This window comes from Rhinolophus ferrumequinum, chromosome 22, assembly GCF_004115265.2.
Source record: "Rhinolophus ferrumequinum isolate MPI-CBG mRhiFer1 chromosome 22, mRhiFer1_v1.p, whole genome shotgun sequence".
In the NCBI taxonomy this organism is placed as follows: Eukaryota; Metazoa; Chordata; class Mammalia; order Chiroptera; family Rhinolophidae; genus Rhinolophus; species Rhinolophus ferrumequinum.
In genome coordinates this window covers 11,605,597-11,632,950 of record NC_046305.1, presented here as the reverse complement: position 1 = coordinate 11,632,950, position 27,354 = coordinate 11,605,597, and the positions used below count along the sequence as shown (strand labels likewise).

The 27,354-nt window shown below is 37.8% G+C and overlaps 1 protein-coding gene across 7 annotated transcripts in view; it reads right to left on the bottom strand.

The window, feature by feature from the left end:
• The window catches only part of RASAL2 (RAS protein activator like 2), a 265,824-nt gene that overhangs the window by 130,899 nt on the left and 107,571 nt on the right, over positions 1 to 27,354 (bottom strand). For all 7 annotated transcript variants that reach the window (XM_033092539.1, XM_033092540.1, XM_033092541.1 and 4 more), the window contains exons 2-3: positions 11,621 to 11,748; positions 459 to 585 (exon numbers count right to left, since the gene is read on the bottom strand). In XM_033092539.1, the coding sequence (XP_032948430.1) occupies positions 459 to 585; positions 11,621 to 11,748 (255 nt within the window). The remainder of the gene's footprint in view (positions 1 to 458; positions 586 to 11,620; positions 11,749 to 27,354) is intronic.

Genomic DNA, 27,354 nt, shown 5'->3' with positions numbered 1-27,354 from the left:
ATGGGATATATAAAATTAGCTCAGCAAAATTACCCCAATCTGACATTACATTATACAAGACAGCATCAGTAGCTGTGTGAACAGGACATAAACCACTCAATACTCTTTCTACACAATACTGGCTCCCCAGTGAATCTCAGTATTTCAAAAGATCACCTAATGGTCTTTCAGAATTTAAAGCTGAGCAGTAAACTCAGAAACAACACATCGTCCAACTTGCTAGAACTGTACAGCAAACTTACAATGCTTAGATAAATTTTATCTCTGTAAAATAATTTTGCTGACACTTGGTTATAAAGAATAGAACATTCTAATGACCTCTAACTCTCGGTTAACAATCTATCTTTCAACGAGCTTCCCTAACAGGAAATGCAGGATGTTTTGTTTTATAGTACCACGCAATAACAAGTCCATAAATTACTGGATAAAAGCGAGGAATTTTCCTTCTATTAGCTTACCCAGTTTAGCGGCGCCCTCTGGTGGGTACTCAGGAAACTGACCCTCGGAAGGGACGCTGACAGTTCTCCTCAGGCATCGCCCCTTGGTGGAATCGGTCTGCTGCTCCTGTCCTCCCTCCACAGGTATCTAGTTAACCAAAAGAAAAAGAGATGAAACTTAACAGCAAGCTCACCATATCTACCTTCTGATGGAATGATGTTATTAGTTAATAAAGACGGGAGGTTGTAACTATCGCAGCAAAGGAGAAGAAATGTAGAAATAAAATGTATACAATGGTAAAGTATTACCAACCCCTTTTCAGGAAGCTTTTCTTTAAAAAGAAAACTGAAAGAGCAGGAAAGGTGAGTATGTAAATCAGCTTACTTGAAGTATGGACAAGTCATATCCAGGTGTGTACCTGCTTTGAGAGCTTGGAAAACAAAACAAAACACCCACACAATTAAAAGATTCTTTTACGTCAGAAACTGGTTCACAAGCTCCAATTCTGCCAAATGCTCAATAAGGTAAATGGAAATAAAAGTCAACCAGAAAGATTTAGCTCCAAAATTCTCTTTAAAAAGGTTTTATTAGATAAAAGTAGTAAACTCACCCAACTTTTCCTCAATTTTAGAATTAAGCATTTAGAGACAGTTAATAAAACATGTTTTTTAAAATGGCATATATTCTTCCAAAAGTGAGATTAGTTTTTGAAATCCTAAAAAATATTTTCTTCTGGCATAATTTCAGAAACATATCAAGTGTTGTTTCTATATGTGGGATGAGAGCTACGGATAGTACCAAAGCTCGTTAATGCCAGTAAGTATTTTAAAACTTTCTCACAGGTTATCCTTGTAGAGTAATGCGGTGGCTCTAAATTCCTTTCACAATGAGACTTTACTAGTAACCTTTATCAAAACTAAGAATAGTAATGGTAACATCTTAGTTTGCCAAAATGTCAGTAATTAATCAGTTTCTAATTTCTTATGGCTCCAATACTGAAATTTCAACACATTTCAATAATAATGCACTGGGTTCTTACAAAGTACAAGGCTAAGGGATTTTTTACACGTGTGACATCATGAGGGAGCCATTATTATTATCCCGCTTTTACAGATGAGGAATAATTTATTTCTACAAATGATTGCAATGGACACATCTCACATCAACTGATCCAGAAAAGCGGGGATACATACAGGCGTAAGCGTATATGCCTGCTGCTTTGCCTCAGTAATCCAACTCCTGTGACTGGGGTCAAGGGGGTGATAGTAAGGGAAGCTCTCTGTGTTACTGAGAATGTGAAGAGCAAAGCCCTAATGTCTTCATAATGGACTGAAGATTTCCACTCCTTAGAGGCCCCCAAATTCCGCATTTTCTCATTACCATAACTATGGTTACTGCTTGCACATTGAAAAACCAAAAGGCAGAAAGTTAAGAAAGGTAAAATTCTAAAAAATAAGGGGAGACCTAATAAAAGCACCAATAAAGATATGGACTCTTCCAAAAGCACTCTGTAATATAAAACTTTACAAATAGTAATCTAAGTCATCCATCCCTTTCAGGATGAAAATTATATTATCTCTACTTAAATAATTAAAAGAGTAGCACTGAGAGGTTAAATAACTCCTTCCTAGTAAGAAAGACAAAAATGTATCCTCTACCTGCCTTAACAGTAGGAAAGAATGGGGGTAAATTTGAGGAAAATAATAGTTTGTATCTTTGAACAAGTAGATGAACCTAAATAACATAGTTCTAAAAATGCCTATTATCTGAAATAATGAAGGCCTAAACCATAAAGAAAAAAAGGTCATAGTTATTTTTGATATTATAGGAGGGAATAACCTATGACCTTATTTATAAAGGCCATATTCAGGAAAAAGTAAGAAATGGCTTCTATTATCACATACTTTGTCTCTACCATGTCTGAGGAGAGGATAAATAAAATATACTAAGCTTATTTGAACCTACAATTCACTCACAATTATTTTTTCAGAGTTCTAATGTAGACTCTTCATTTTCTATTATTGTAACTTAAAATGTACTCAAAGTTTTCATTCAAAGCATCATTCCTACAGGTTAGGGTGCTTTACCTCTGACTCCAGATATGTGGGAGAATAGTATTGATTTTTATTTTTACGAATATTTTACTTTTAACAACACTATCGACTGCTTCTTACCTAAAATATTTTTTTAAGATACTGATCTACTCCTTGAAAATTAAAGAGATCGTATTTCAAGTATTTTCAAACAACGCTGGGGTTCACAAATCTTTAGTACGCAGCCAAAGAAAATCTCTTTTAGAAAGTCAATTTTAGAAAAGCAATTTTGTCCATTCTGGTTGTCCTAATCTAGTTTACTAGTTCACATTTATTGTTTATACTGAATTATATAATGTGTATATTATATATGCTGAATTATGAAATGTGTATATATTCCAGGGTCTATAACTTAGGCGGAATTTTTTTGAACCTATTTGGCCCTATATTGTGCTTCTGAGTCCTCTTTTTCCCCAACGGTGGGCGGGGGGATCAAGCCCTTTAATTCACTCCATTTCAGGTGAGGAAAGGGGAACTCAGTAAGGAGTACATGTCTTCTCAGGTATCTCAGGTATGTTTAATCACAAAGCGAAACTGGCTCTCTGATTCTCAGCCCTCTTTGTGAGTTCCAAACCATCCATGACAATGAAAGAGCAACATGCACAAATAAATCAAGTTACTTAGAAAACATTTATATATGCACACATATACAAATGCCTCATATTTTCTATAAAATTGCCTTTCATTTTGTTTAGGATTTCACAGAAATTAATTTCAATTTCAATCTGAGCACGTACAGATTAAACAAAATAGTCAAATAAAGGGAACCAAGATTATACTAAAAGATTATAGCAAAAGAAAGCTCTTCAGTTATTTCTTTTCCTGAAGAATGCTTAAATGATGTTCAAGTCTACTGTACCTTTAAAAGGACACAGTGGGTGTATGTGATGGGGGAAGATATCCCTCTGCTTTAACCAGAGCATAATTCTGCATTTATCGGGTGCACAGGGCTTCTGCATAAGCTTTTCCACAAAGAGCTCTTCTGCTAAAAGAGTATTTTAAAACTACTATCTTACAGAGTAAGGGCAAGCTCCCTCTTATAGTAAGTATACCAGGTTTTCCACAATCTGGACTCTAAGTGTTCGGCTTCAAATTTTACATTCTAGGAACACCAAATTGCTTGCATTTCCCTAATATATTCCCTATTTTGTAGTTCAGTGCCCTTTGCTTAGTTTGTTTTCTCAGCTTGAAATATTTTCCCCTCCCTTTCTCTTCTATTCTATACCTGCCAGGTAAACTATAAACCTTAAGGCTTAGGACAGACATGGCCTCTTCCAGGAAGCCCCCCTTTCTACCAATGCCCTAAGGGACGGTGAAAGTCCACCTCCCCTCCCCGAGGTTCCTCCAATAACAGACCTTTCTCTGTCACTATACTTATTACGCTGAATTATAACTATTCCTTTGTGCAACTAATTCCATGTAAGTTAACAGCTTGTATCTTACCAGTCAATCCCCAAACCTTAAAATAGCTCCAATCCACAAATGAATGAATGAATATTTAATAGATGAAGACGGTGTCCATTTTAGGCAAAGGAAAAAAAAACACAACATCAGCCAAGAAGTAGGTAAGCCTATGACTTTCTTGTTTTGTTTTGGAACAGGGAATAGGCCAATTTAGCTAGAGCTTCTTGAAGGGGAGAAGTGGGATAGAACACCAAAATCTCTTATGACCGCACCGGGAGGGCTTTAATACCAAGCCATGCATAATTCAGGAAGCACTGGGAAACCATTCAAGTTTTTGGATCAGAGCATGGTAGTCTTTGAATTGGTCTGTCTCCTTCCTATCTCGCCCTCTTCCAATACATCCTACAGATTAATATTCATAACATATAACTTTGATCAAACCCCTTCGTTTCCTAAGCTTCCTTTGGTAATTACCCATTGCCAATAGCATCTTAATGACACAGACGGCCCTTCAGAATAAATGGATTTCTTTCTTTTATTCTATCCAGCTTACTTGTGCTATTTATCAAATGCCATTTTTAAATTATCTGTCTTATTTCCACAACTAAATTGGCTATGAGAGAGAGAGAGGAAAGAACTGTCTTTTTCTTTATAATGCCTAACACGTGAATGCACACACAGGGACACGTTATGTATGTGCTGAATAACTGGAAAGTGGTTCTGAATGAAATGTGCCATGGGGAGTTTACCCCAGGATACGAAACAGTTGAATTTTAGCTGTACACACAAAGCTTAACTGCTATTTTCATTAATATATCTGAGTGTAAATACCGCTTTCCAAAAGCAAGAAAAATAATTTTAGTTGTTTTAAAATTGCATTATTACTGCCTTCTGCCTACACTAGCATCCAGCTTTAAAAACTCCAAGTACAGAAAGTAGAGTCTTAATGAAGAACAATGGAGCCACACTTACCCTTCCCAATGGCTTTCTGGTGCCAAAAGAACCTCACAAATTCAGCTTTCTTTTGTATTTCTCTGCTGGCTGCACCTCAGAGGGGCTCATGATTGTCTTCTCTACCATTTCCCTCAACTCCTTAATCTCTAGTTTACTTGGTCTTATCTCCTGAAAGCAAAATGGAATTCAAATGGCTTACTGCCAAGCCAGCTGGGGCCTTTCCTGGCATCCAGGCAGGGAACTATATCTCATAACACACAAGCAATGTCTATTTGGCACAATTTACATGAAGCAATTTACTAAACCAGTGAGTCATTTCTCAAGGTGATACTCCTGGCCGACTTCTCTTTCAGCATTCTGCCCAGATCTACCCTTCTGCTACACTCCCAAATTGGTAATTGGTGTATTTAACACGCTTCCCATGTACAGCCCGCACGCAGACTTTTTCCCATTTCTGACAGGAAACACGCAGAGTTAAGAGAGAGCATTAAAAGATCCCACACACGGAATATATGAGTTATACCAGACTAATGTAGTCCTCCCACATTTCAACTGATTCAGTCGAAATCCTTGACAAACTCTCTTAATTGATATTTTTAACATAGCAGTAAACACCCCCACGATTAGTTGATTAAGGTTTAAAACAGGCTTTTTAGATAAGTTTAGCAGTAAATTCCTTAAACTCCTTGTTTCAAGGAATTCTAAATTGTTCAATATAAAATTCCAAGGGTAAAAAATTACACTCCTCATGACAGTGTGGGTAAAAGGTAGAAGAGTGACAGCATATTCTGGTCCTTCCGTAAAAAAAAAAAGGAGGGGTGGGGGATTTCTAATGTTTTCCTGTCATGAAATTAACAGAATTTTAAATTTATCGTTCATGTGGCAGGTACAGCACTGGCTTAACATTTTCTTATGCTAGAGGCTTAACTCAGTTTTTCCAACTTAGTAACGGTAGAACATACCTGTCTCAGGGCATTCAAGTTTTTTTGCAAACTGTTTTGTAAATTCATCCTCCCTTACCTGATCTATTGCAGTAATTTAATTTTTCTATTTCCTTCCCAATAACTTGCACTCAATTTTCCACATGATCAACAGAGTTACTTTTTTAAGAAGCAAATCTGCTGATGTCATTGCCTTGTTAAATGCCATTCCTTGGCCCAAATCATTTCCAGAATAAGCCCAAATTCCTGAGCATGGATCTTCAAGGCACTTTATTACTTGACTCTTGACAGCTATCACTTTTCCTCTTGCAAAATATATTCCAAGAAGTCTTAACATTTTGCAGTTTGCCAAGGAGAGAGAAGATATTCCTTGACTCTGTATCCTTATACATGCATGGAATATCCTTCCCTTCTTCTCCTCCAGGTGAGCTTCTGTTTGTCCCTAAAGACAGGACCCAATCGTAAATTTCTCTGTGAAACTTTTTTTGGCATTCTCCACTTCACACCACAACCCATGCCAGGCACTATCTCGGTTCATCATTCCCTTATGATTATATTATAGTCTTAGAAAAAATTTATTGTCTTAGAAAATATAGTCTTAGAAAAAAGTCACTTAACATAAGATTAACTATTTTTTTTTAAAGTGAGTAATTCAGTGACAATACCTTCACAATGTTGTACAGATACCACCTCTATGGAGTTCCAAATGGTTATAACTTTTAATTCACTACGATGTGTCCTGGACATGACTGTATCTTTGCAACCATAATACTGCACATGTAATAATGCTCAATAAATAAAGATCGAATCAGACATCAAACAATGACAAAGCATTGTATGGATTATTTGTCTCCTCTTTTATTATCCAGTTTTAAAGAAAAATATGGTATTAAGTCTTATGTTCTGGAAAGATTTATCACACAGAAAGAAAAGACAGAAGAGGAGGTTCATCTTTCAAACTTAAGGAAATGGATATTCAGGAGTCAAAGTTTATAATCTGGCTTCTTCAAAATTTATTCAACAAATATTTATTGAGACTTTGCTCATGTGTTAAGAACTATTCCAAGCACTGAGGGCTGTAGCACTGAAGACAAAATCCCTGCCCTAAAGCTTATATTCTAGTAGTGGAAGAAAGACAATAAATTATACAGCATGTTAGAAAGTGGCAACTGCTATGGGGGGAAAAAAAGCCATGAATTCAATCAGAAGTTCCGGATGGAGATACAGGGAGGGGTTCCAGTTTTAAATAAGTGGTGAGGGTAGCCCTCAGTAAGCAGGTGATATGTAAGTCGAGAGTTGAAGGAAAGGAGAAGGTGAGACATGCAAATATCTTAAGGGAACAGCCAAGGCTAGGGCCTTGAGGCAGGAACATGCCTGACGTGCTCAAGAACAACGCCAAAGCCAGAATGGCTGGAACACAGTGAGCTGGGGAAAGCTTCGGCCTTTGAAACCTGGAAGGATGGAGTCGTCATTGATGAAGATGGGGACGGTCTCCGGAATGGAAGGCCTGGGAGGGAGATCAGGTGTGGGGCACATCGGAGACGACTGTTACATATCCGAGCAGAGGTGTGTAACACGCAGGTGGGTACGTAAGTCTAGAGAAGAGAGAGGTGCAGGCTTGAGATGTAAAATGAAGAATCATCAGCATTAGACAGTGTTTAAAGCCGTAAGATCAGATGAGACTCCTCAGGAAAGGAGGTCCAAGGACTGAACTCTGTGGCACTGCCCTGTAGAGATGTGGAGAGAAGAAGAGAAATCTGCAAAGACAACTCAGAGAGAACAGCAGAGAGGCAGGAGGAAAACTAAGGGAGCATGGAGTCATGGAAGCCAAGTGAGGAATGTGGCTCCAGGAGAAAGAATGAGTGATCAACCGCATTAAATGCCACTAACAGGTTAGGGAAGATGAGAACTGAGAACTGACCACTGAATTTAGCACTATGGGGTCACCAGTGAGCTTACCAAGGGCAATTCTGGCAGAGTATGGGTAAGAGTTGGACAGGGGTAAGTTTTAAGAAAGAAAGAGAGGAGAGAAATTAGGGACAACGAGCTTGGAAGTTCCAGGAATTTTTACTATTAAGGGAAGCAGAGGAAGGGGTGGTAACTGGAAGCAGAAGTGAGGTTGATACGGGCTTGTTGTTTCTTTTGAGATAGGAAAGAACAGCGTGCTGACGGGAATGACCCAGGGGACTGCAAACAACTGAAGAAGTAAGAGAGGTAGGGGAGAACTGCTGGTGCTATGTCCTTGACTAGGCAAGAAGTAGAGGGATGGGCACCCGTGGCGCGGTGAGTCGTGGAGAACTCGGCCACAGTGAGGAGGGGAATCAGGGCCTAAGGAGACAGACGCGCTGGGGGCTGGAGACATGGTAATGGAGTTTGCAAAAGTTCTCTTGTGAGGGCCTCGGTCTTCTCATGGGAGTCAGATGCAACGTGATCAGCTCTGAGAGAGGGTTACAGAGAAGGGATCAGAATAGAGGAGGAGATGAAAACAAAACAAAAAAAGTCATCTTGGAAATCCTTTTGGATTGTGCTACTCAAAGTGTGCCAAGGCCCTGCGCTGCTCTGCAAAGTTTGTGATTTGGCCGTGATACACAATTTAACAGTACAGACGTGAGTACAGACATTGGAAGTGTGTCTGGTGTAAGCAGTGAATTTGTCTCATTGTACAGCATGCTTTCCATGAACACGTACAATTTTTGCAATTTTATTCCTTCTTTTCCTATGTTATGATTATTCTGTGCATATTTATTGAAACGTAATTTCATTTTTGTTAATTCTAATAAAAATTTGCATTTGTATTTTTGTCTTTTTAAAATTTCATTTTTCTTAATTCATCTTATTGTATTTTACTGCTCACGATGAGGTGGGGAACACAACTGGTCCTGCACCACACAGACTGAGAAGCACTAGTCCAGGAGAGATGGACAATAATTGGACTAGGAAAATGTTTTGTGATCGCCAAGTAGTATTAGGGGCTCACATGAGGTTTGCAGCCATTGGTCGCGAAGTCCATCGGCATGGTGGAGTGATTTTCTCCGGACACATGCTACATGGAAGCAGGGCAGGAGATACGAGCAGCAGGATTTAACTAGGCTCTGAGTTAGATCGGGTGAGATTCTCCCTCGTTTTCCCTACAAAGCCCACACTCTGAATCTCAGGGTGTAGTCTCTCACAGAGTCCAGCCCTTGGACCTCACTCCCTTAGGAATCTCATCCAATCTTGTGACTTTGAACACCCTCTAATGCCAAATGAGTAAGATGATGCAAGAGAAGGGCAAAGAAATAGTATGCAAGGGAGCAATGGAATGACTGACCATAAAATTCACGCTGGGGGAAAAGGGAAGAGAGGATCTCAGAGGTATGAGGGGCAGACAAGGGGACAGGATCAATGGAGCATCGGTCCAAACAGGACTGAAGGATTGCTGGAACAAGGAATGAACTGAAAAGACAGGAGGTGGTGGTCACAGAGGAAGACGCACGCAACTGAGCACATGAAGAAGCTGTAGCAATGAGACAGGGGAGAGGAAAAGACTCTTGGAGGAGAGGAGTTCAAGGAACTGCGAGCCATGTGGTGAAAGAATCCTGTCTCCGGATACTGGAATCGTCACGGTTAAGGCTGGAGTCGTACTGGAAATCATGGTAATGAGCCAGGAGCAAAAACCAACGACAAAGGAGGAGAAATGAGTGGGGCCTGGAAGATGACTACAATATGAGATTCAGAGTTTGGGCTTTTGGGGGACAATGAGGGAGATTAGCTAGGAGGCAGCCAGGAAAGGAAAAGGACACCTACTACTACAGGCGGCCTGGTCTGAGGGCTGTGGGAGAAAAACAGTCATCACCTGGCAGGACCTCACTGGAGACAGTGTCCTCAGGGACGGTACAGGTTCTCATGAGACCAAGAAGTTAAGGGATTCCTGCAGGAGGAGGGGGATGAAACAGCTGATTTTGCTGCTGATGGAACATGAGTTACAGAGGGCACAGTGAAAGGGTTTCAAGAGGTTCGGAAAGGATGAGTGGGAGGCAGGGACAGAAAAGGAGATTTACAGAGCCACATACAGCACGGGAAATGAGGGCTTCCCCAGGTGTCATGGGCTACTCGCGACGACTGGCATAAAAAGGGATAAAGTACGTAAGACATTGCTCTAGAAAATTATTCATCATGGACAGTTATTTTAGGATACCAAAGGGGACCCAGGCCTGGATTACTCAATTGATCAGAATCTAATCAAGGGATTATGTCTTGGTCTGGAAAAGGCATGCTTCTTGACCTTATGCTATGTATCCTTCGGCTACTAAATTTCCTAGATACTAAATTGAATAAAATATAGGTAAGGGCATAACGACGGCAAATGATCCATTCTCATCATTCCTTATTAATAACTCCGAAAAAAGACTGCTGACAGAGGTAGGTTGGTTAAAAAGTACATTTTGAATTATCTCTTTATTCAAATTGGATAACCAAAAACTTCTATACTAATATTCCCTCTACCAATTTTAATTATGTATCTACTTAATATAAACAGAGCAACATGTACTAGACTGCTCCAGAAAAGCCTGCCCTTTTACAAATTATTTTAATAAAATTAAATTTAATATTAAAATACTTAATAAACTGATATTCTACCTACAGCTTTCTAGTTATTTACACACACACACACACACACACACACACACACACACATTTGGCAATTAATCTTTCTCTTTCATTGAATCAAATCTTTTCTTCTCTTTCCCTCCTATTATCCCTCTTCTTTGTCAGGATCACATTCACTCTTTTTTTGTTTTTGTTTTTTTTTAATGTTGTGGAGGTTGAGAGTAAAATGGTTTTATGGCCCTACCAAATCAGAATGATATCAACTATCTGATAAACCACCAATAAGCAAATGAATTATTTGGACATGGAAGGATTTGTACCCTGTAACAGTTCAAGGAGTAAAGTAATAATAATACATGACAAGGTCAAGAGCTTTTTTTAATTTAGAGGGACAGAAAGTTTACCTAGAACTAGAACTGCAGTCTGTCTGCCTCTCCAGATCTACTCTCTGCCCTTCTCTCCCGTGTGTGTTTCAGGAAGCAAACCTCTACGGAACACATCAAGAACAATCTTTTCCTCTGGCTTCAAGTTTGGTTTGGCCAGTAGGTAACAATGGCAAGAAATCAGAAAGCAGAAGTGCGCGGGAGTGTTTATTCCCCCTTGCTGGCCATTTTTGTTTTGGGAGATGGGGAGCTCTTTAGTGTATGGTCACAGCAAGTGTCACGCAGCTCTCTCATGTGACGACAGTTCTCTGGGTTCCAGAAGCATCACTCCGTTCCCTTACCCCGTCAGTCTAGGGTGATAACTGCTTTCTGATGTTGCTAGTCCATGGATGCTTCACCACGCTTCGGTGGGTCCCTTATGCAGCCCACGCCTCTGGAAATAGTCCCTTCATTAAATCCCTTTCAATTAATCCACTGGCTGCCAGGAGCTAGACTGATACAATTCCCCGTAGCCCATCTGAGCTATTTTCAGGGCTGGGTCTACACAATCCAATCCATTCTCATTCCAAATTATTCAACTTGGTATCTCTTTCACCATTCCTTAGAAAAAATCCAGCCCTGTCTTGCAGAAGAACTCACTTCTTCATGGCAATCACAGATCATTATGACATTAGCAGCCCTTTAGACTTACTTATCATTTGTCATTCACAAAGCCTCCATTTTCATAAATGGGACTTTTGAAATGCAAAATGAAACCAGGTTATTTCAGGAATTGTCAGAAAAGGGAAGTCGCTTTTCTCAGTAACATCCATCTCACCTCCTTCTCCTTGTTGAGCAACACCAACTGGCTGTCTGTGAGGATGCAATACTTCCGCTCCCATGTTGTCGTCTCAGTATAGGGTGACTGGCCACAAGACAGACGGTGGGTAGGTGGCCCTTTCACATCTGCATGACAAATATGAAAAACAAAAGCGACAAATCATCATCCTGCTTGGTAAACTAGTGTTTCACATGTAAGATTCTTCAAAATCGAATTCAATAAAGAGAGAAATCTGAACATGAATCGCAATGGTAAATGGAAAACTCTTCAGAAAATAAAAAATTGTTATATACAGAAGTGAAAATCGGCCTGTAGTCTGCAAACAAGAGGGCTGAAACACTCTAGGAAGAACTGTTAGTACAAACTTGACACAGCAATCACTGCTATTTGCACAAAAATAATGAGATGTCTTCAGAGCAAAACCAGTACCATTCAAAATAAAGAGATGGAGGTGACTAAGAGACGAGAACAAAAGACAGACACCGACTCCTTGGGAGAAAGACGAATGTGCATGTACGCTTTGAGAGTACTGTGGACCCCATAACTCTGAGAGTGAAGTTATTGACAGCCCAAGCCTTCAAAATGGCAGTATTTCTAGTCATTCATAGGAATTAGAAATGTTTAAACTATAGCATATGACCACTAGAGGCCAGTAATATCTTAAAATCATAGGATGCAATTTCCTCAAAGAAAGATCTACCCATATTATGGTCATGTCTCTTAGAGTTGGAGGTATACAGTGTTAAAACTAAATGTCTCAGCTCCTCTAAATGCCTCGTTTCTCTATAAAATACCAAGTGCTTACTACTACTGTGTTACTTTAAAATTTTTTGATACAAAGTGTTCACTCATTTGGGCTATTGTAAAACTTAGAGCATATCTTCATCATAAGTACACATCAGATCCATTAAATAAGACTTTTATGATGGTTCATATATACTTGTATATTAAAAGTTCTTTAGCCGTGAAGGATTAATTACTCTCAGGAATCTATTAGGTTGGTGCAAAAGTAACTGCGGGTTTTGCAATTATTTTGAACCTTTTAAACTACAATTACTTTTGCACCAACCTAATACTTGCAGGGATCATTTAAAATGCATTAGTGACTACTCTTTTAATTATTGTGCTAGAGGAGCACCTCAAACTGAAGACATTAGAAAAGAAACAGCCGGAGTGCAGGAGAGTTGTAAATCATAAACAAGGACGTTTTACCTACAAGATGAGTGTTTTCATTGCTATTACTTTCTGCAGACTTTCAGTCTTTTTATCACAGGAGGATAGCTATTCCTGGTAGGGACTGACTTGAAGGAAATTAAAATGATTTCCTAGATGCTCTGTACTGTAATTACCCAAATATGCATAACTATACCCAGAGTCCTATAGAAAGTAGACAACGAGTCAGTAATTAGGGCTGTTAGTTGCATGCTGACCTTCCGTCCCCTCCAGCCTCTTACTATCCTCAGTGCTCCTTAGGGCTCAACGTCCTTGGCTCTCTCAAAATCTGTCTCAACTTGTTGCTCTGCGTGTTTTGAGGAGCTTATCAACTACCCTCCAAAATAACTCAAAGTCCAAGAAGCAATACTGTTCCTAGGGCTTGGCTGGACATGTTCCTCATTGTTAGAAGTTCACTGTTTTTCCTTTTCCCCCTTATTTTTCTGCTCCTGTTTCCTCTGCACCACGCACAGCAGTACATGTGACACCTATAGCTTCTCTATTCAACACCAAGTCTCGCTTCCCGGCCCTCAGCTCTCCCCTTGTATTCCAAGCTTCTTAAATTATTTTAAAGTTGTTTTTTTTTTAATACTTCAGAATTTCCTAAAGTTATCATAAAAAGCTTTAAAGGCACTGACTGTTAATCCTTTGTGACACTCCGGGAGATTCTTGCCTATACTTAAAAGCCATGTCAAAGCTGATTTTCTTCACATAATTTGGACAAACAACTGGGTTAGATTTTTACCACAGTGTAGGCCTATTTTTAGAGCAAATACCAAGATCACCTCAACAGAGAGGGACACACCTACTTTATGTGGAAATGTGGTGGCTTGTGGCCTAGACAAGTTTTCATTCAAATGACTAACCTTCTTATGTAAGTTAGCCATGGGTGACTTAAACTGCCCACTGTAATTTAATTTGAACAGTAATCTTATGATCTATACTAAGCAAGAAGACACCGACAGACTCTGTATATAAAAATTAGTATTTAGGATACTGTATTTATAGCATAACCCAGATTTCCCAACAAAATATAAATCTGTATCGGACTGAATTTCCCTGTGTCATCCTGAGTAATTCTCTTAAAGTCTCACTATTTCACATTCTCCCTTTCCCCATCCTGAGCTTTGGTCCTAGTTTCTTCATGGCATTGAGAAAAAAGACAATGTCTCAAAGCATTTTGGGACCATGAACTACTGTAGCCCCAGCACTAAAGGTAGAATGAAATAGGGAGACATATTTCTGTATTTTAAAATTTTCTGTCTAAATTATGAGATTGACTAGCCATGTTATAAATTTTATAGTTTCACTTTTTTTTTTTTTTTTACAATCTAATGCCCACTTTTTGATAATTTTATGACAATGCATACGAAGGAAGAAAACAAGAAAGTAGTTAGAACAAGTAGCTTTTTTGGTTCTTTTTATCACTTCTGGATTAAGGTTTAAAAGGCATTTTAAATAACAAGATAAAATGCGATTGAAAAATAACCAATAGATTAAATTTTTTCATCCTATCATGTCCTCATTTCCATGGCTAAATAAAGGTTTAATAGTGCATTTGTCCATTTGTTAAGCATGTATACTACGACTGTATTAACAGGACAAGCTCAGATTAATGCCCTATTTCACTTTACCAATTCTATCAATCTCTCTCTCTCTCTTTTTTTTTTTTTTTGCTCTAGTGACATACTTCTAATTTCTGACTTCCAATTATATTTGTGCCTAAAATTCACTAGGGAAAAGGATAACTTAGAATTATAAATTAGAATCTTAATGGCAAACTTGGAAAAAAATTAGATTTGCAATGTCCCATTCCTATAAGGATACAAAGGACACTGGATGCTGGCCTTATTACAAAAATTGAATATTTTAAGAAACATTAAAAAGAATCAGAGGTTACTCAATGGCTCCCTTTGAAAAGCACTGCTCTAAGACTGCATATTGTCACGTAGACTAGTGATTCTCAAAACTTTTTGATCTCAGGATCCCTTTACTCTTAAAATTATTGAGGACTTCAAAGAGCTTTTGTTTATGTGGGTTATATTCACCAATATTTACCGTATTAGAAATTAAAACTAAGAGATTTTTAAAATATTTATTCATTTAATGATAGCAACAAACCTGTTGCATGTTAACATAAATAACACATTTTTAATGAGATGTAACTTTTCAAAAAAAAAAAACTGAGAAGAATGATACTCTTTTAAGTTTTGCAAATCTCTTTAAAGTCTGGCTGAATAGAAGACAGCTGGGTTTTGGTATCTGTTTTAACATTCAATCTATTGCTTTATGTCGTTTTGGTTGAAGATCTGAACTCACACAGATACAGAGTTGGAAAAGGAAAGAGTATTTTAATAGCACTTCTGGATAATTTTTTTTAATACTATGCCAAAACCTTACAAGCAGCTGCTTCTTGAAAGTGAGTAAAATGTGGAATCTGACATCACATCAATGAATTTTTTATGCTGTTAAATTAAAAATCATTGGTCTACCTGGCCCCTTTAATAGATCTTTTACCCATATGCATGAGGTTGTAACATTATGCAATAATTATTTAGAAGATACTGGTTCATTTAGTTTTGCATATCTTCGAAATGTTGACACTTTTCATTATATAATATCAAAAGTCACATTCACTAACCTTCAGAAAAGTAGTGATCTCATCAGAAAAGTCTTTAAATACTGGGGAGTGGTCAAGCTCAAGGTGGCAGAGTCAAGTTTTCAAAAATACTCGTTTTCATTTTTAGTCTTGAATTTTATCATTGGCAGTGAATACTGTTGATTTTCCCCCCTTAAGTGACAAGTTTATGTATTTCTTTTTCCAGAAAATGTCTAGCAAATAACCAAGACTGAATAACTATCGTTTGTCTTTCCATTGTTCTTTCAAGTGAAAATAATGTTCCATGAAAAACAAGTGGCAAGTTCAGGTCACAACTCACTTTGCACAAATGCTTTCCATGGTGATAACCATCCTACTTCAGTATGCAGCTATGAGTACTTCCCATGGCATCACACAGAATGTTAAAAAGATGTGAACTCTAGAGCTCAGATTTCATCAAATGAAGGATTTTCTGAGAGTTCTCAAGGATACTCTCAAGTAAATGGCTCTCTCTCCTGCACTGTACGTGGCAGACAAGATACAACGACTACTGGTATAGGTTGGTTCCAGGGCCCTGATTCCCGCTCCTGCATCAGGAGTTGTACTCATAATTGCTTTTGCATCATCAGTGCAAATGTCTGCACGGTAAAAAAAAAAAAAAAAAAAAAAAAAGGCAAGTTTTATTGTGAACATAGTTTTAACCTAGCAGATCAAGGGGGTCCTTGGGTTCCAGGGTTCCACAGACCATACTTTAAAAATCACTGGTTGGACAAAAGGAAGCCAAGAAAGGATTATAAGATGAAGTAAGTGGGGAAAAGACCAGAGGTCTTCTACAATGGATGGGAGACGAATGTAATGGCCTGGGCAAGGGATGATTAGGGTCATAGATTGGTTAACAGTGGAAAGGGATTGTGTGAGCCAGAGTTTGAAATAAGAATCAATAGCACTGGTAACTCTCTCGCTGCTTGTGATAGAAGAACAGCACAAAAGAGATGAGAGACTAAAACAGCAATTGATACAAATATAGACTGATAAATGCTCATAAAGCCGGTTATATTAACTGTAATAGGGCTTTAGTTCTAGCCAGGAAGTCCAAAATACAAGTTTTTCAAAACAGAAAGGAAGAAAACCTAAAAGGGAAACTTTTGAATTTGAAGGATTCATTATAATCCATTATATCCAAATCATTTCAAGACAGCATTCAAAATACAGTTGTCCTTCGATATCCATGGGGGATTGGTTCCAGGACTCCGTGGATACCAAAATGCTCAGATGCTCAAGTCCCTTACATACAGTGGCGTAGTATGTGCTACAGCAGGGTCTGCCTACATATCACCTCATTTGTGTAGTACTCAGCACGTGACAAATTTGAGCTTTGCTTCTTGAAATTTTCTGGCATTTTTTCCGAATATTTTCAATCTGCAGTTGGTTGAATCTGTGGATGTGAAACCCACTGATACAGTGGGCTCCACCAGCTTACTTAGGCTACCTATGAACCTAACAGTCAAACTCTGGACCTCTTCAAATGCTAATATAAATTTAGTAACTACTTGGCAAGGAAACAACAAAAATAAAACCAAACAAAAAACTTCTCTGTGGTAGTAAGTGACCCTTCCTTGTAACCAAAGAAGAGAGCATCATGGCCTGTCACATCACTTAACAAAAATGATAAACAAAAATGATATGATAGAGCTGGAAATTCCATTAGGCATATCTATAAATATCCACAAAGTAACTTTTCTCTTAGTGGGTAAGCATCTTGTCTCTTCCAGACTCAGAAAGCATCTCAAAAGACAGTAGGAGAGTAAATAAAGGGATCTGATTGGAAGCAGAAATAGGGGGTAAAGGACAGTGGAAAAGATAAGTTTATGACCGAAATACGGAGAAATGTCGAAGAAAAAAATTGCTGTGGGACATTTTATTTTTGTATCTTACAGCTCCTTAGAAGTTCATCTGCATTGCATTTGAATCACATTGTTTACTAGCCACGTGATTTTTCTTTTAATTCCAACATTAGAAGTTAAATGTAATTGCTAAAATCCCAAACCTATTTACTACCATCTAAAACAAGCTTTAAAGAGGATTCTATAGAGAGGTTCCTCCAGCTAACACAAACCTTAAATGTTGCATTCACTCTGGAAAGCTTTTCATGGATTCTTAGTACCGACCTAAAACAACAACAACAACAACAAAACATAGTTTTGGGAAATCTATCTATATAGGGGAGTTTTTAATACATTAAAAGAGAAACAGGTTTCCAACAATTAGTTGTTGTAAACTGCAGGCTTCTGTACTACTATACAAAGACCTGTCAGTTCTCCCACGGCAGAGCTAACCTGGCTTAGAAATGGCAAGTTCTTCCCAATATCCAAATTTCAATTATCAGACTTGTTTTGGTTCTGAATTTGGTTGGAGCTCAAAGTCACAGTACAAGCATTGCTTTATAAAGTCTCAGAATTGAAGCGCTCACTTTCTTACAGAAGTAAAAATACATCTAAATAACTTTAAAAAGAGCTGTGATGCTTTGACTAGCTAAGAACACATCAATTGCTCTAAATATACACAGGACTATTTTTGGCTATCCAAAATGTTCAGTACAGTTTTAACAGAAGTTTAAGTTTAAATATGACTTATATTAATAGGGCAACTGACAAGCTAGATTTTTAAATGGCAGTTCTTTATTTTTTGGATAAATAATAAAATTCTTGCTCTGTCATACAGCTTAAAAATGTGGTATATGCTTGGCTCTCTTCTATAGCCGACTTTTGCTACAACAGAAGAAATGTTCGAGTTGTTAATGTGAAGATGATTCTTAGGAATGTCAATAACCGTAACAGGCTGCTTAGCAGCACCGCACTAGGTATTAGAGGTATATGAGCAAATTATTTTATAAAGGTGTGAATGCTGTCTGCTCCAGCCCTAATGGTGCTGCCATCAATTACTGCCCATCATTATATTTTAACTCATTCTCTTTTATTCTTAAAGTACAGACAGAAAAGACAAAACCAATCAGGACATTACAATGGAGTTTAATTTTATTTATTTTATCCCCTTGTTACCCTCCCACCCTTCATATTCTGTTGAAATGTCAGAAAAATACCTTGCTTCCAGAATAAACAACAATCTTCTTAGGTTGTTAACGACCCAAACACCAGTGCGTGTGAACTCTCCTTTGTCCCGACACACAATGAACCTCTGGGCTGGCATCAATGGTCCCAGTATATTTAAATACAGTCACACTCACCATGGTGAGCAATAAGGGTATTGAGTAATAAACGATTCCACATATTTAAGATACATCCTATCCTTAGGTCGGAAATGTTTGCCTTTATGGAAAGACAAGTTTTAGTCCTTATCATAAATTCTCTATAACTATTGGTTGTGAATTTGTATTGTGTCTTTTAACCTTAGGTAACCATTTCAGTTGCCTTCTCAAGCATGGAGGCATAACTTCCAAGCTACTTGATTACTGGTGTCTAGTCAGTAAACCTCTATGCTCAGCATCACCCTTTTTAAGAGTAAGAGAGGGCAGGTAGGAGATGACCTGTGACACTTCTTTCTGGTGAGTAATTTCTTTGTCTGCGGTTTAGCAAAGAGTCCCTTTGCTGCCTCCCTCTCAGTCTCAGCAGCACCGGGACCGAAGCACAGGGATTCTAACTGCTCCATCACAGGGCACAGTGAGTGAGTTATCTGATAACAGTGCAATAAGTTCCTTGCAGATATGACTTATTTACAGTAGATAATCAGATGCGTGATAAAGATAACACTTCAGTTTGCAGAAGAACCAATTTTAGTTTGATGCCATTACCTAAGTAATAAGATTACCTAAAAGTAATCTTTTAAGGAGATGGCCGGGATGGGAAACAATTCTTGTGACGGTTCTACTTGCTTCTCCCTTCCACATCACTAGTACAGTATGCACTGCACCTGATCACATGTGCCATGAAACAGCAGGCGGAGCAGACCGTAGGGTTTCCTTCTGCTTTTCGGACACGCATTGGAAGGAGTAAGTGCCGTAATTCTCACACTGGGCCAGGCACAGCTTAAGCAATGATACCGGTTAGGTAACTGAATGGAATGTTATGACTGATACCAGCATAAAGGTGACCGACGGCAGGCCATCACAGCCTGCTCTTCACATCGATAGTTTATACTCTCACCTAATCAGAAAAAAATATAAAATACTCCAAATAAAATGATTTATGTATATGCTAATCCTTAAAAGGAAAAAAAAAGCCTATATGCAAGCTTTTCTTAGTCAAGTATGGTACAAATTTCAGAAAATACTAGTCTGGTCCTTAGAACATTACCATGGTGTATTAATGATCAAAACTTAAGATCCTTTTTATGTCTCGTGTTCCCATTACTAGTAGAAAAATGAACTATACGAAGGATTCATCTCAAACACCATTTAATACTCATTCCTTTTGTTACATTTAGGACCTCTTCCTATATCAGTATGTCCCCACGCGTGCCTCTTTTTGAATTGAATCTCATCATTTTTCTTTAGAAGCAGCTGCTGTGGGGAAAGAATTAGAGCATTGAAAGGAATGTGATTCTTAGTGGAGAAGGGAAAAAAGAGTAAATAGTTCACTGCTGTTTGAGATCAGTTTCGGAGGTTTTAGCAACGGACTGTACAGTCAGTGCTGTGACATTACCTCTCTACCTGAGAGAGCAGAAAAAAGGCAGACTGCGTTACAAATAAAACTTCTCAAGAGTTTGTCAGCATGAAAAAATGTCGTAGCTCTACCTCTCTACCTTCCCTTCCAGGATCAACTGAAAGGGAATACAGGCAAAACACGCGTCTTTTCTGAATTGTGACCTGTTTGAATCACAAATCACTGAGCTTTCAGTGAAAACCTATCAAGGAGATAATTTAAGCGTCTCTAAAGAACCTTATTAGTCATTCTTTGGTAAGTCACCAACCCAATTCAATCAGCTGGATCATGAAACAACTTAGCTGACTAAACATTAGAAGTGAAAACCTTTCTTTTTATCAAAAACCACTGACCTCAAGTGAGTAGGATGGAACAAACACCTACAACATGAGACTATAAAGCAGTAAAAGCACTTAGCTTTTTCTCTTCAATACAACCAACACAAAAAGAACAGACATCTCTCTTACCCAGGTCTAATCCACTCCTAAAAATGTGTTGGATGGCAAATTTTCATGTAACAGGAGACTCTATTTTAAGTGGGAAAAGATTAATGCAGTTCAAGGACATCTAAAACTCCCTATTAATTTCCCCACGTACTGCTAAGTATTCTTAAACCCATATATACAACCCACCAAAAATTCCTAAATAATATAAACATACAAAATCATCTAATGTTTAATGAATTCGTTAGTGGGCGTATGTTTCTGCATAGCATGCAGTATCAGATACAAGCTCCATTTTCCTTTTATACTGCAAACATGTACTGTAAGGTAAATAAATAAGAATCTGTTAGAGATTCATAATGAATGCAAATAGCACAACAAACAAAATTAACTAACAAGGCTTTCTAAAACTAACACCACTTTCATAATTTCATTTTTTTCTGACAAATAGGTGAAAATCATAAGTAAAGTCCCTGGGGACATGTGTACCGACCGCCAAGTTCACAGTCCTTTGCCTTTTGTCTCTCATGTGCCTTTATCACTTCCATCTTTTCTCCTCAAGAGCTTTTTTAATCCTCCTAGGCTCACCTACTTTTCACAAGCCTTCCCATTACCTTAAAAGCTATTTAGATAGCATGAATCCTTTAAACAACATGATCAGGAAACACAATTCTGTTGGGAAAACAAATGATACAGGATGACAGTCTACTCCGTATCTCTCCCATACATTCATGGGCAACTTAATGTTTTTGGCCAGAACACATATGCTAGTTTCTTTTAATGATATTTCAATTTGATAATCAACTTTACGTTAAAATTTTCTAAGTCACTGTAGCAAATATTTGGATGTCAAGAGTTCAGATATCATGTTGCAGACAATAAAGAGAAAAGAATGATGACAGGGAAGCAAATAATGATGAGTATCAAGTAGGAGAAGAAATCAAAATAAAGGGCAATAGGAAAAGAAATGCACAGAAGAAGAGGGAGGCCCTTTGGGGAACAAATCAGAGTTGATAGGTATCTTAAAGGTCAGTTAATCCATTCCCTCAATTCACATATTAATAAAACAAGACTCAGAGATATAAAATTACTAGATCAAAATGACACACCTAGCACAGTTATCTTAGAATTTAGTCATTCTGATATATAATCTAGGATTTTTTTTTCTGGCATATTAATATAACTTCTCCTTGTCTTTTTATCTTGTTTTGAATTCAGTAAGCATTTATTTACTGTGTGCAAAGCTTGGGGATGTAACAATGAACAAAATAGACCCAGTCACTGGACTAATAAAACTTACATTTAGTAGAGGGGTCCAAATACTGCATGATTCATACACAATTAATGTAAATAATTATGATAAACATTATAAAGATGCAGTATAGGGTGCTGTGAGAGCATATAAAAAAGAGCAATGGACAATCTGGCGTAGATGGAAGGATGGATGGTGGTGCGTAGACTGTAAGTACAGTTGACCCTCTGCATCCGTGGGTTCAACCAACAGCAAATGAAAATATTTGAAACAAAAATGTTGCTGGTGTGTGTTATATAGTTACGCCTATGATGGTTGCATCTGTAGTGAACATGTACAGACCTTTGTTTCTTGTCAGGAAACTTCCCAAAAAGCAGAACAAAAAGACAAAAGGGTGGAAAAGAAAAAAGAAAACAAGAAAATCGAGAAAGCAATCCAGGAAATTCAACATAAAAATAAATAGAAGAGGAAATCCTTAGTAAAATTTCTCAGTACTGAAAGATGTAAGTTTTCAGATTGAAACCCGGGGGGGGGGGGGGGGGCAGCAAAACTGATGAAAACAGATGCCCATGAAAATACATTACTGAGAAAAAGATCTCAGGAATAAGATCCTGCGAGATCTCAGGAATAAGAATGGATGTAGCCTTCTCAAATGCAATATATGAATTTGGAAGACAATGGAGCAATGCCTTTAAAATTCCGAAAGAAAATTATTTCTAACTTAGATTACTCAGTTAGCCAAACTAACAATCAAATATGAGGATAGAATAAAGATGTTTTTCAATATTTCAGGTCTCAAATTTTGCCTACCATGTACTGTCTCAAGAAGCTACTGCAGTATCTCCTCCTTCAAAGTGAGGGAATGTGGGCTGCCATAACAACATACTGCAGACTGAACAACAGAATTGATTTCTCCAGACGACTTGTGGCTGGGAAGTCCAAGGTCAAGGTGCTGGCCCACTTGGTTCCTGGCGAGAGCTCCCTTCCTGGCTTGCAGATGGCTGCCTCCTTGCTGTGACTTTGTGTGATAGAGAGAAAGAGCTATCTCTTTTCTTCTTCTTATAAAGGCGGCACCTCTATCAGCTTAGGGCCCTACCCTTATGATTTCATTTAAACTTCATCACCTTCTGGAACAGGTCCTGGCTCCAAGATATAGTTACAATGGGGATTATGGCTCTAACATAAAAATAGTTTTGGGGGAACACAAACATTTAATCCATAACAGGGAGGAAACTAAGAAAACAGAAAGAATATAATAAACAAACAAAAAACAGGCACTCCAACACAGGAGAGAAGTAAAGCGCATCTCAAAACGATGAATAAGAGAAAAAGAGAAGCAGGAGGTTGGTAACTGCACACCAGACACAAGCAGTCCTGATTGGAGCAGCGTGAACACAGAGACGGACATGCTGAAAGCTGTCATACCATACTTTTTGCTACTGTGCCATCTTTTAAAACTACTGGAGAATGTGCTTGAATGAAACAAGGAGGTAAATAAAAGAGAGGAAGACAAGATTACGAAACAGGGCTTCTAACCTAACAGAAAGGCAACGGGAAGACAGCAGAAGAAACACCGACCGAGGATGATAGCTATTCAGCAAACAGTACTAACAATAACAAGACGAGGGGAATATCACCATGAAAAAAGAATAAAACAAAGTAAAGTTTGCTCTGACAGATTCCCTGATATTACTGACCTTGAGTAAAACTGTACTTCAAGACTATAGGAAGGTATGGAAAGAGTAATCGGTACAAATGAAAAAACAAGGCAATTATTAACCTCAGAAAAAAATAGTAAGAAAGGAAATGAAATATGATATTCAACTATGCCCAGTGTAGTTGAATACTAGTTTTAAAAATATGTAAGTATTGAATACCGATTTTAAATGTATATATTTTTAACACTGGGTCCTGATTTTGTAAAAAGTTGAATACTGATTTTTAAAAAATCAGTTATTAAATACTGATTTAACACTGAATACTGATGTTTTAAAAACATATTACTATGGTGAGGAAGTTGGGATGATTGTATATGACAGTGAAATCCTCATCCAGCATGATAGAAAATCAATGAAAAGTTCTAAAATTGATGAGTAAAAAAGCTGCAGTACATACATACTATTTAGAATTAAGGAGATATGTAAATGGTAGAACAAAAACCTGGAAGAGTCAAAAGTTTTTGCCTCAGAAAAAGCACAGGGGGAGGAAAACCACTATATTCTGTGAAGGGCAGAGAACTCAATCGAAAAATGGGCAAAAGACCTGAACAGCCACTTCATAAAACAAGAATATCCGAATGTCCAATTAACGTGTACAAAGGTACTCAATCTCATTAACCAATTTCATGAACCATCAAAGAAATGCAAACTGAAACCACACTGAGATATTATTATATACCCACCAGAAGGGCTAAAATGGAAAAGATACTAAGTGTCAATGAGGCTGTGAAGTCACTGCAGGTGGGAGTAGGAATTGGTACAATCACCTTGGAAAACTGACGATATTTACTAGAGCAGAACAAATGCATATTCAGCATTTCCACTACTAGATATACACCCAACAGAAATGTGGACACATTTTCACCAAAAGATACATACAAGACTGCACATAGCAGCACTATTCATAATAGTCCAAACTAGAAACCATCCCAAATGTCCACCAATAGTAGAATAGATCAGTACATTGTGGTAATTCATAAAATGAAATATTACATACCAATGAGAATGAAAGAACAGCTACATGTAATAATATGCATGAAGCTCACAAATATAATAGTGAACAAAAGAAGTCAGACATAAAAGATGTATAATTTGGCTTAAAGTTCAAAAGTAGGTAAAATTTATGATATAAGAGTCAGCATCGTAGTTACTCTTTGGACGTGGGGTGACTGGGACAGGGCATAAGGGGGGCTTCTGAGATGCCAGCCACGTCCCGTTTCTTCAGCAGGTACATGTTACTCAGGTATGTCGCCTTTATGCAAATTCCTCAAGCTACATCAAAGCCATAGGATCTGTGCACTTTTCTCTGTGGACATTATATTTCAATAAAAATTATACTCACAGATCCCAGTTCTACTGTTTATAAGTTGTGTGACCTTGCACAAATTACTCAACCCTATTGAGCTTCAACTTCATCTTTAAAAGACAGATGACAAAGCACCTAACTCTCTTTGGGATTTTTGTGAGGTTCAAATTAAATAATATACGTTAAGTTCTAACAAAGTGCCTTGTACACAATGAGCACACACTAAAAGTCTCCTGTTATTATTATTAACCATCTGGGAATTGAAAGGGAGGGGGGAAATCACGATACAGTCCCATTTTGAACAAATTTGTCTAATATGAAACATGAATTTAGCTGTGTAGTCAGATAAGCAGATTCAAATCTGCCATTTGCTATTTCCATGATTGTTGGCAAATGATTTATCTTCCCTGAGACTCCATTTCCTCAATTATAAAAAGGAGTAAGATCGTGTGTGTGTTTATGTGTGTGTGTTTAGAGAACTTTAAAAATAGATTAAAAGTGGAAGACAGTTCTAAACAAAGAGTGTTTGAAACTCTATATTTTCATGTGTGCATATGTATATGTGTGAATGCATGAGTTATTTAAAAATGTAAAGGCAAGTACTAGAAAAAACAAGCTCCAAATGAGTTGAAGATGGTTGCTTCTATGGAACAGAAACTAGCTGAGCCAATGGGCAGTGAAGCTAACTGCTCTTTGTCATTTCAATTACTGTAGTACATACTTGGAACTATCCATGTACACCTACTACTTTCAGATTCAATTTTAAAATAACACCATTCACTTAAAAAATATGTAGCCATGTCCAACCAAATTAGAAAAGGGTTAAAGGGAAGCTCTAAACTAAGTTGATCAATATCAAGCTCATGGACAAAAAAGAAAACAAAGTTTAAACCACTTCAATACATTCATGATTCAACTTCTCTATCATGGTACAGAGTGTGGGTGGCAAAGAAATGTAAACTTGGAGTCCACAGACGCTTAACTTTGTGTTATTAGTTAGAGAACCACCTGATACCTGGGCACCCACCTATTTTTTAACTAGTTCAAGTCTACTCGAAGACCCTAGGAATCAGAAAAGAAACGCTGAAGATAAGGCTTTTTACGTCTACTTTTTAAAATATAAATAAGTAGCATTTGGAGCATCAGGTTGAAACTCCTGCTTCTCACGTGACTCCCCAAGGATACTAACGCAGCGCCCCAGCATATCCTGACCCCGGGTAGTGTTCTTACATAGAGCCGCTTTACATAACTGGGTGCGGATTTTCAGCACATCTGAATTGTTTACAAAGATCTTTGGGAAGAGGCTACAGAACTTTGGCAGAGGGAGGCTAAGCGTCATGGCATGGCTAACCCATGTCCCTCACTTAGGTTATGCGATTAAGTGAGTTACACTAGAAAGAGCTGAGAACAATTTCTCGGTTTCTGGCACATAGAAAAGTGCTCAATAAACGCTAGATCTCATCCTCATTGTTATTGAGAGACACCAAAATCAGATGGTTAAGAGCACAGCCTCTAGAGTCAAACTGCTCGACAAGGAATCCCTGCTCCATCCCTTCCCAGGTGCGAGACTCTAGTCAAGATACTAACCTCTTGGTGCCTCAGTTTCCTCATTTTAAAAATGGGAACAATAAAGTTTCTACCTGACAGGGATGTGGTGAGGATTAAAAGAGAAGTTTCAAGCACTTAGAACAGTATCTGGCATATTGTGGGCCTTCCATAAGTGTTAGCTCTTATTATCATATTTATTTCACACGTTTGGAATAATGAATTTGTCTCTCATGCCAATTCAAAACTAGTGACGCTAAAAATATTGTAATAAAACATCAGAGGAAAAAACTGATTTAAACTGTGAATGATCTTCAAGATTATACAATGTATGTAGATACTTTTTTCCTTGGAAATAGCCTGGAAAGAAACCCCAACTACATAGGTTTGCCCTAACAAAAGGAAACTTCCATCGGATAGCAATGGACAGGTTCTGGAGCCACCAATCTATCTACACATCATTTTTGATGCAAACTTTACAAAGGAAGAGCCAATAAACCTATAGCCTCTTGGCCATACAAACAATTCTAAGCAGAAGTAAATATAAGGGCACAGACACCTTTTATTTAGGCTGGTTTGGTAAACTTAATGTACATCATTTAGTTCAATTTACCAATTGAGAGAGAGAGAGAGAATGATCTTTTTAATGGCACTGTTTTAATCTAACCAATTCATTCAAATAGTCCAAGCTCTATAAGCCTCTTACCACTGCAGAGCTAATGGCTAAACTTGAAAAGAGCAATTAATCCTCATCTGTTTTTCTACAAGTTTCAATTAGTACAACAATGTGTATATACTTCTCAAATGCAATCATAAGAATGCAAAACAATGAGAAATTTGATAGATGATGTTTCTTGCTTTTGTCAAAAAACTGAATCTAAACTCAAAAGATCAAGGAATGGATAATAAGGCTGTCACTGCTTCGTAAAATTAAAGCCTGAGATAACACACACACACACACACACACAAACACACACACACACACACAAATTAAGCCT